The sequence below is a fragment of the Cyprinodon variegatus genome, unplaced genomic scaffold, assembly GCF_000732505.1.
Source record: "Cyprinodon variegatus isolate N-32 unplaced genomic scaffold, C_variegatus-1.0 Scaffold130, whole genome shotgun sequence".
Classification (NCBI taxonomy): Eukaryota; Metazoa; Chordata; class Actinopteri; order Cyprinodontiformes; family Cyprinodontidae; genus Cyprinodon; species Cyprinodon variegatus.
The window spans coordinates 1051702-1062972 of NW_015150583.1; the positions used below are offsets into that span (position 1 = coordinate 1051702).

The 11271-nt window shown below is 35.3% G+C and overlaps 1 protein-coding gene across 1 annotated transcript in view; it reads right to left on the bottom strand.

The window, feature by feature from the left end:
- Positions 1 to 9919: 9919 nt before the first annotated feature.
- The window catches only part of LOC107085679 (neuronal acetylcholine receptor subunit beta-2-like), a 21997-nt gene continuing 20645 nt past the window's right edge, over positions 9920 to 11271 (bottom strand). Inside the window, exon 6 of the mRNA XM_015376151.1 lies at positions 9920 to 10341. Within this exon, the coding sequence (XP_015231637.1) occupies positions 10186 to 10341 (156 nt within the window). The 3' untranslated portion in view covers positions 9920 to 10185. The remainder of the gene's footprint in view (positions 10342 to 11271) is intronic.

The following is an 11271-nucleotide window of genomic DNA, read 5'->3' on the forward strand; positions in this document are numbered from 1 at the left end:
ACTGGTTTTCCTTAGATAGAAAACTTTGAATCAATTTGACTGTATGATCTGGTTGAACTGTAAAGTGCCCTAAGATGACATGTGTTGTGAAATGGCGCTATAGAAATAAACTGAATTTAATTTAATTTAAATTTTCTGATAAAGCTTCAGGATTGTTCGAGGGATTAGTTCTAATGCAGAAGTCTAGACTATACTACATTTGACTGTTTAACTCTCTTCAAAGATCTGCTTGTTTGTATTGCATTTATAAAAGAAAAGTACAAAAAACTAAATGACTAATAGAATAATTTCACTAACTGCTCACCAGACTCCAATAGGATCCCACATTTTCACCACTGAGCTACATACAGTATGGCCCATTTAGTCACTTAATTGATTTTGTAGTCATAACAATGCTGAGGAGGCAGAATGCTCCATAACATAATATTACAGAGCTGTGGAGTCTGCCCATTTCATATAATGGAATGCTATTGATGTAGCCTATCGTGAAACTGAAAATATCCTGAGGCAGAGTAAATACTGGCTCATCTTTAAAGACAATCAGGTGAACGCCATAGACAGAAGTAACAATTTAGGGATTACTTTTGCAAAAACAGGATTTGCATTTTGAGAGGAAGAATGTATATTCCTACACAGTAATCTTTTTAATTATATCAACAACTTGAGGTTTATATACTTCGGTTTGTTGTGGTAAAGCAGCCCAAAATAGTGAAAGGAAAACTATGAAAAATTTTTGCTTATTAAAATCTAAAATGCATAGCATGCATTTCCATATATATTTTTAACCCTATACCCTTAAATAGAAGGCACATCAACACATTGAATTTATAAGTCACCATTATAATGACAGAATATTAAAATCATTCAGACTACTTAAGATAACCGATTATGACATTTAAATCAGGGTTAGGTTGGTAAAATATTGATTTCACAGTGCAATGTTTGATCCCTCATCCTTGGAAATCATATGAAAAAATTTAACCCTACCAAGACTACTGTAGCAATCAAACTAAACAGTCCAGGTATGAAGAAGCAGCTTAGATATCTATGATAACTTCAAAAGAGTTTTACAGGTAAAATTCAATGTTTTCATCAGGAGAGACATTTTCTAAATGAAAAACTGTGTGAAAGGAACAAACTAATGGTGTACATCACATTGAACACTTGAGACATAGTGGTGGCAGCATCATACTGTGGAGATGTTTTCTCTCCAAGGAGAGGAGAATGGGTTTAAAGACAGATTGATAATGAAAGAAATATTGTCTAGGAATTAATAATATCCAACAGGACATATGTTTAAAAGGATATGAGTATAAAACATATTCTGTTTCTGGAAGAGAGGTGACACTGCACACCTCCTGCTGGGAGCGGTGCTTATTCTGTTTGACAGCTGCTGGCAGGAGGGACTCTCTTTACAGCAGCCAGTCACTAACTTCAATAATGAAATAGTTAAGTACCGGTAAGTGTTTTCGCTTTACAGCCCTCAAACTTGCAATAAAAAACAGTCTGGTTAGCGGGTGTTTTTATACAGAGACGGGACTGAAAATCTAAAAGGGTAACATTTCACATAAAAGTAACCTAACATAAAATTTTTAGTATTTCTTCCCATAATCGGTTTCCTTCTTATGCCTCATCTAATCCAATGCCTCTTTTGATAATCACCTTTTAAATGCTTTCACCATTCCTTTTTTTCCTGCAGCCAATTCCTTTGTGCCAATCACACATCACTCTTCAACTCTATATTCCTTTAATACATTTGTCCTCAGATAGAACCATCTTAAATTCTAGCTCCAGTTCCTATAAATGTCTCTGAATATCTTCTCTGTTTTCCCATTGCCCAATGTCCACTACAAGCAGACTGCATGGTCATGCCGTTGCCGGTTTCAGCCATAGGCTATTAATTAAATCCCTTCTCTGCTATCTGATTAAAACTTATTGCAGCTAATTAAATGACAGTTTCTCTCTGACAAGTTTTTCACATTAACCTCCTTTCAAATGTTTCTGCCTTTTTATACAGTGCCTTGAGAAAGTCCCCTTTGAACTTGTTGACCTTTTGCCACATTTCAGGCTTCAAACAAAGATATGTTATGATATGTATATGAAGATATGTAGATGTAATCTTTGTTTAGAATAAACAAGTTGGACACAATCATGAAGTGGAACGAAATGCATTGGCTATTTTAAACTTTTTTTACAAGTAAAAAAAAAAAGAAAAATTGGGTGTACAAAATAGATTGGCCCCCTTGAGTAAATACTTTGTAGCACCACATTTTGCTGTGATTATAGCCGCAAGTCACTTGAGGTATGTCTCTATCAGTTTTGCACACAAGAGACAGAAATTTTTACCAGTTCTTCCTCACAAAACACCCTGAGAGCAGTGGGGTTGGATGGAGAGCATTTGTGAACAGCAGTTTTTCGTTCTTTCCGCAGATTCTTGATTGAATTCAGGTCTAGACTTTGACTTGGCCAATCTAACACCTGGATATGTTCATTTGTGAAGTATTCCATTGAAGATTTTGGTTTATGCTTTGGTTCATCTTGTTGGAACATAAATATCTGTCCCAGTCTCAGGTTTTTTTGCAGACTCTGTCCCTGCTGAAGAGAAGCAGGCCCAAGCAATGATGCCGCCACCACCATGTTTGGCAGTGGGGATGGTGTGTTCAGGGTGATGAGCTGTGTTGCTTTTATGCCAAACATAACGATCTGCATTGTAGCCAAAAAGTTCAATTTTGGTTTTATCTAACCAGAGCACCTTCTTCCACATGTTTGCTGTCTCCCAGGTGACCTGTGGCAAGTTTACACAAGACTTTTAATAGATATCTTTAAGAAATGGCTTTCTTCTATAAAGGCCAGATTTGTGCAATATACAACTGATTGTATTGACGGATCTTTGTAGATCTGAAGTGGTCCGATACTCCATCCATGTCAATATTATTGCTTGCAGAGGGCTCCTTGGGAATTCTTAATGATTCATTAATCTTTTTGTATCCAAGTCTGGCAATAAACTTCTACACAACAGTATCACAAACCTGCCTGATGTGTTCCTTGTTCTTCATGATGCTCTCTGCGCTTCGAAACAGACCTTTGAGACGATCACAGAGCAGGTGCATTTATACAGAGACTTGATTACACACAGGTGGATGCTATTTATCATTGTTATTCATTTAGGTCAACTTTGGATTATTCAGGGATCCTCACTGAACTTCTAGAGAGAGTTTGCTGCACTAAACGTAAGGGTTCTGGTTCATTTTGCACACCCCAATCTTCTGTCTTTTATTTATTAAAAACTAAAATACGTTCCACTTCATGATTGTGTCCCACTTGTTATATATTCTTCATACAAAAAATAAAAAATTTTATATCTTTATTTAAGCCCAAAATGTGGCAAAAATGCTCATAAAATAAAAAACTCAATTTGTTTAATGTGAATGTAAATTAATATGCTTTCTATTTACAGAGTAAGTAATGTTTTTGTTTATAATTTAAAAATATATGAGCATCTTTCTTTTTGTTCTGAATGACAAGCAGTACTATTTTCTTGTTGTTTTTTTCAATTTAAAACCTGCAGCTTTGAGGTGGCTTAATGTGATATATTTTTAAAATAATGTTTAATATTGATCATTCTGATGTAGATCAAGCATTGCACAATGTTGCGTTTGCAAATCTAACACTCATAATTAACACTTCTAAAATAACTTATTTTGTCGACACTAAAAAGAGCTGTGCAGTATATCATTTGGCCACTAAACGGCAGTATTCAGACCTTTTATGTGTGAGTAGGTAACAGCCCTGGATAGATATTTGTCCCTATAATAGTAAGGTCTTAAACCCACTTTAAATCCCTGTAAAATATTTAGACCACACATGATAAGGGGCTTGTCTTGCACTGGGAGGAAGATTGATGGCAGTTTGATTCAACAGCATGGCAGCTACCCATTCGATGATGCACTAATGCAGTTCATAAATATCGACCTCTGAGCTGAAATGGCAGTTATAAATCCAGAAGAAATGTCCTGCTGAAGTTGATGGAAAGGATGAAAGCAAAAGCCAAATACAGGAAGCACATCTTATGCTGCCTGGCAAAACTACAATCAAAGCTACTCTGTGATCTTCTCTCATTTTGTCAAAATATTTCCTCTGATGGACTAAATATAATAGGTTGTCAAGATAAAAATAAAAATCAGTAGTCTCTACAGCGTATATGTTCCATTCCTTTATCTACATCCCCAGCTTAGCCCTTTTTATGAGGTGCCAATGTGTTTATTTCAGGGAATCGGCAATCCAAATTCAGTTCTTTTAAATATGCGCTTCATCAAATGCCCTGCAGAAGCATTGACATACCCTGAATATTTTTGTATTTTTTCACAATAAAAACATAACGTATATAGTGTTATATATTTGTATTCCTTTGATTGAATAAAAAGTTGATGATCTAGACTAGAGGTATTCAACTCCAGTCCTGGAGCAGCTGTGTCTTGCATGTCTCAGATGTTGAAGTAAAGTAAAAAGTAAATTAAAAGTCATTAAATCAGTAAACATAGGCAACCTGTTTCTAGTCTTATCCCAGCATAAATCAAGATGTTATCTGAAAGCCTTGGAATTTTGTCAGAAAAATGTGAACAAACAGGATAATGAATACCAGCGAACACTTAAGGCAGGTTAACAATTAAGGTTTGGAGAGGTTTAGATCAGGGGCTTGTTTTAAATTCACATCCCAAGCTTTAAAATCTCTCACAGACTGTTCAAATAAATGAGAACAGTCTTTAATTAAAAAGAACAAGGAAAACAGCAAATCTGTAAGTCATCAGCCAGTAATGAGAGAATTAATCAGGGATGCAATCAATTGGTGAGTTGTAACTCTGGGGAAGCTGCATAGCTCCATAGATCGACTTTCAAATCTGACATCCAAAAAAATTACAGCTATAATTAATCTTTAAGGTACACTGAAACATGGTGGTGGCAGCATGATGCTTTTATGCTTTTCACCTTAAGGATGCTAAATTTGCAACACCTTTCACTGCCCACCCTGAAGGAGAAGAGTCAGAATACATTTAGATAAAAATAATTTTTTTGTTGCTATTTTTAGTAAAGACTTTTAAACTGATAAATTCAGCTCAAAATATTTTAAGTGCAGTCTGTGTTTACCTTATGTTCTATTACACTGTCTGCTTATATATCATATATTTATTTTGGTTTGTTTTTCAGAGAAAAGAAATGCTTATTGATCTCCAGCTAGACTCTGAAATGATCTTTAGTGTCTGCTCCTCAGGCGATCTCTCAGGCAGCAAAGGTCCAAGTGTCTCTTCTTTATGACTGACCTTTATCACTGCTGTTATCATCGATTACACATTTCTTGCTCCTCTCTGGCCTCCCCTCCTTCACCCATCTGTTTTCATCTCTTTTGTCACACTTTATTAAACTACTGTATGAACAGCTCTTTCTGTTTCTGTCTTTTTCAGTGTTTGGCTTTTGAACAATGGACCTCCATGCTGCCTTAACCGCTTTTAACACAATAAAGATATTATTTCCACAATCTAGAAAACGTGAACATAAAACACATTGCTGTAATATAAAACAAAGCAGTTGTTAAATTGAAGAATAAAAATCTGTTCAACCCTTTGACTCTGCAGAATCTATTTTACACAATAAGTATTGGATACTAAGGTAATAGATATTGATAGTGATGTCAAGATTCTAATTCATGTGTCATATCAGGGTATGGATTGGGTTTCTCACATGAGCTATAATTGATAAATTGAATTCCAGTTCAGTGTCTATCAAAGAGAGGATTATGTATGGTTCTGACCAAAAGTGTGTGTGCTTCTTATTTATCCCATATGTCTCTGTGATGCTTGTATTTAATAAAGCTGTGGCTGTGTAAGGTACTGGAACACTTGAATGTAATCATATAGATGAGTGAGTCAATTATTCCTTATAATCTCTGTTCATTAAAATCAAAAGATTTTCAACAAACAAACATTCCAACAGTTGTAATAAAAATGCTTGCTAAAATAACTTTTTTCCCCTGTGCTTTAATGAGTGTAATTAGTATTTTTACCCTTATTTATTTGAAAGTTTATTTTGATACTGTAAAACTGACATTTTATGCTAAAAATTTGGAAATTGGGAGCAAAAAAGCATTTTCTCCTCCTTAATGAGCTGTTAAATTTATATGAATTATTGAAAGGCATCAAACGTCAAAAAATATGTGCCTTTTTTTTTTATTCTATGCCATACTGTAGAAAGAAAGCTGTTATAAAATAAATGGAAAATAATTCTGAGAGTTCTGACTTTGGATATTATGAGTGTGTCAAGCCCATGTCTCTTCGGCAGTCAGATGGCATTGATGCCATCTCAAATTAACAGAAGGTGCGGTTTGCAAAGGTTAAAAGACCGCCTAGCAAATCTGTTGATAAGCATTTATCCCTAAAATTGACATTTCACACACAAGAGAACTAAAGCATACAGAAATGCTTTCCAGAACATCTTTTTTGGATATGTTTATCTTTTCATGTTGATACCTGCAAAAAGTGGAAGTCAAAACACCCTGTTTCTAAAAGTGCACTTCTGAGTACATGAGGAATTGGCAAAAGCAAGCAGTCCAAACTCACCAGAAGCAAGTCAAAAATGTGTTTTTATAGGTTTAAATAAAATAGCAGGATTGAAAAAGCAGTGATGGAAGATGAAGTTCATCATTACTTTTAGTTACCATATTTCCCCTTTATTGCTCAATTTATTCTTGACATCAGACCCCATCACAGTTTGTTAAAACTCAAGGAGGAAAAGAAACAACATGAAGTCCAGCCGTAACAGAGAAAAAACAATATATTTGTATTGGTATAATATTGTCCTTCCTGGTAAACATATTTGTATTGGTATAATATTGTCCTTCCTGGTAAACAGCATAGAGTAATGAAAGTGAAGTGACAGGCGGCTCTTTGTTTTGTGTTGCCATAAATTACATTAACAATATTGCTGCTGGTATCTGAGGTGATGGTTGCCAATTGGACTGAAAAACTAAAAACCCCTTGAATAAAACTTTTACAAGAAACACAATGGACGGTAACTACTAGAAAATCCTTTGTTTGTTTTTTTCTTATGCTTGTGAAACAAAGCTGGGTTACATGAAAAGGTGAAAAAAATGGGTTTGATCGTTTTTTCCAAAGGTTTTCCAAGAGAAGTGTAAGAGTGCAGGGGGAGTATGAGTCATAAAATTTGCCAGAAGTTCGATTCTCGAGCTCAGACTCTCCGTGTCTCATTTGCAAGGCAATTATTAGCAGTTACTATCGTGTTTGTGCTATTGACAAGAAGGAACAAAGAAACTATCATGTGTAGTTAACAAAGCAGGGATTTATTTTGTTGCACATAGGGTGTAAAATAGTAATATGAAACATCTTTTTATTGTTTTGGTTGTTTTTTTTTTACTCTCCAGGAAAGTGACAAAAAAAAGATATCTCTAGACTTTAAAGTGTTTTAAAGTGCTAGCCCTAAATTAAACCATGTGAGCATTACCAGGGTTCAACTTAGAAACGAAAGGAGGTGACTGTAGAAAAGACATAAAATAAAAGAATCCATAGATTTGTTTTTGTTTTTTTGGCCATCTCTTGCACCCAGGAGAGAAATACAAATTATAAAATTAAATGCCATTTTCTTTATGAAATATTACAAAACTTACAATAGATTATAAATTATCTGTTGATCAAAATTACAGCATTTAATTAACTTTGCATGCACCTCGTTTTGTATCAAACGTGTGATAATCCTGTTTGTCTCACCTTTCTTAATTTCTTTGAACATAATCCCCAAAGAAGTACAAATTCTGCTTTATATCTTTTAATGACAAATGTTTCAGATGATTCAGTGACCTTTCAAAACTAAATATATTATAATTTCATGTGATAGACCAACTCAATGCAACACATCCTTAATTTCGAATGAAGATGAAACATTACTATGTCAGATATCTAAAGATCAGGGTTTTATTTTACACCCTAACACAGATTTAAACCAATACAACTTTATCCTTTTTGCTGTGTTTAATGATATTCTCTGATAAAACTCTGCAGTTGCATGTGGATCTAGCTGTGTTTCAATTACAAATATGTGCAAAACTCTTTCTATATTCTGCTAAATACCAAAATTCAAAGTTCTGCAATTGTTGTATTTTCATTAAATAGCAAATACATCAAAATTGCACGTGAATACGCTTGTTCACGCGATAACTGAAAACAACATGGCAGTGCGGAATGTAAACATATCAGATACATCCACATTTCTAGTGGCTGCCACCATCCTCCAACTATTTCCAGTCTTCTTCCTCTTTTTACAAGGCAGTAAGGTCCAGTTCAGCAGATCACGTGACTTGTGTGATGTGAAAAAAAGTGTTTTCATTGCAGCTTTGTGAATTATAACAATTTTGACAGGACTGGAAAAGCACCTCATCGAAACATAAAAGCTTTTTATTGAAAAATTATTTAAGATTTCAATTTAGCACATTTATTGTCTGAACTACAATTTGATGATTAACGGAAATTTAACCTAAAGTAAAAAAAACCTCATGAGGTCTATTTAAGTAACTTCTAAGGAAATTGGGTTGCAGTGAATTCAATCCAAGGGTATCAGAGTAAAAATGGACCTGGCCATTTCAGGCTTTTAACTTAAAAATGATATTCTGTATCATTTTCCTTTTGCAGTTTTGCACCACGTTGTACCAGTCCTCAAAGGCTGTTCTCCTGTATGCTTCATCAGAGGCCTTCATCCATGATTCTCTGGGCCAACTGTCCTGCATGCTTTAGGCTACGTTCACGCTGCAGGCTCAATTCCGATTTTTTTGCGTTGCCGTTCACATTTCCGTATATATGCAACTTGTATGTGATCTCCTGTGTAAACTGCATTCATACAGCTTATGTGTCACGCATGCGCACTAGAGGACGCAATGACGTTACAAGCCAGCATCTTTGTGTTTGAGGAATCAAACATGGATATAGTGCTGAAGCGTATCTAAAGTTCTTTCCAAACCTTAAAACCTCAATCTTTTCATAATAGTTTAAAAAAAATACTGCTCTCCGATTCCGAATCATTGTCCACCATGGTGTTTTGTTTTTCTTGCCGCTTATGTGTAGCAAGATGCAGAATAGTGACCTATGTCAGGTATTAACGGCGTTCAGGTCGGTTGAATTTGAAAAGATCAGATTCGTATTGGATTCAGGACACCTAGCTAAGTGGCCTGGGTGGCCTGGATTGCATTGGAAAAAATCGGATCTGTGTTGCTCAGACTGCCATGAAAAGATCAGATCCAGAGCACATATGGGCCAAAAAAAATCGGATTTGGGTCACTTCAGGCTGAGGTGTGAACATAGCCTTAGATGCATCTCTGCTCAGCACACCTGAGTCAAATGACTGCATTTCCACCTCAGCAACCTCTAAGGGCTGAAGGGACCTGTTAATCACCCATTTATCTAAGTCAGGTGTATGGAGGTAGGGGGAACACCTAAAACATGCTGGACCAGGAATGAAAACCCCTGCATTAGATGTATCTCTGCTCCAATACAGATAATTCAACAGATTCATTACCTCAGCATATACTCATATTCTACAAAAGCAAGCAAATTACCAGTTACTTTGATTTATTTGGGTTGAAACATTTGAAACACAGAAGACAGCGACCTTGCAGGACTGACTACTGCACAAAATCCCAGGAAGTTGAGATGCACTGATCTGTTTTATTTCCAGATACAGTGCCAGGGCAGAGATATATTCAAGATATATTCATCAGTATATTCAATATTGACATATCTTGCCATGTGAGTGAAGCCAATAGTCTTGACATGAAAATCCAGGTTTCAGACTGGTGTATCTCTACCAAAAATAATGCATTAAACTTTTCACGTGGCAAAATATTAAAAGAGAAGCCCTTCCAGTATGCTTTTGGATTTTATTTTTAATCAATACCTTTTCCAAAATGTTGGGTTATAAATTAAGGGATGTGGGCATGCTGGTATTTAGTGTTCAAAGAAAGATCAAATCAGAAGATCAGAGGTCAGCAGGTGGTGAGGGAGCACTTGGGTATACAGGTCAGGGTTTTATAAGTGATGGTCGTTCTGGATCTGCAGAGAAATGTTTCTTTCCAGTAAAGTAAATTTTCTGTCTGAGTCATTTCAAAACTTAAAGGTGGAGTTTCAGATTTCATTTATGCTCAGTATCTTCAGCAACTGGGGTGTTGTAACTCTGGAAAAGGGGCTGCATGAAAAGTCCTGCAGTGCCGACCACACACACACATACAAAAATCCACAGGAAGAGGCGGTCAATCACCATGGCCACATATTTCCAGTCTTCAATGATCTGCAAAAAATCAGAGAAGATGTTAAATGTCATTGCTTTATTCACAATCTTGAATTGACAATTAATTGTTCATCATCTTAAATTTTATGATTGCTCATTTTGGAAGAACTGATTTTTGACTGTGACTGTGTCAAATCTTAGTTGTAACTGGCACTATATTTATCTCAGTGGTGTTTTTATTTCAATAAGTTTTTCAAGTTTTTTGTTCAATTCAAAGTTTTCCAGTGTATGATATTTTTTAATAAAAACATGCTTGAGACTAAGAAACAACATATAATATAAAATACATTTGCTTTAATATCAGACCAATATCAAAACCCAACCAACTATTAATAATGACTCTATGAACTTCTAAAAATATACCTGACTAATCACTAAGTTGTTCTTAGAACCAGAAGCATGCTAGATCTTATTCAAATACAACAGTAACCATCTTGGACATCTTAGCAAGCATTCAGGTTTTTTCCTCAACAAAAGAGTTTGGATGATTTTTTTCCTACTTGATAAAACAAATAATGCCTTCCTCGAGGGAATAGCTGATCAAGCTGTCTTTTAGAGACCAGCAGGCATACAACAGATGGGAGGGGCGCCGTTGATTTGAAATGCATCTCACTGAAAGTGCAAGTGACCTAAAACGTCTCCCTTGGCTTATTTGCTTTTGCACCTGGAGTCAACCTTTGTCAGTTTTAAACTTGTTCAGAACAAAATTTCTTCTGGATTTATTAATAGGTTTTAGAACCACTTCTGCATGCAATCATCCTTTTCTTAATTGTTTAGTTTGGTATATGGATATTGGGATATTAAGTGAGAAAGAAATTAGATGTCAGTATAATGATCGTTCACAGTCACCTCAAAATTTGGTTCTTTAGAGGTAAGAAGAAGTTACTGGTGTTTAAAGGGTCTGGATTAGTGTTAATTTCGTTAACGAAA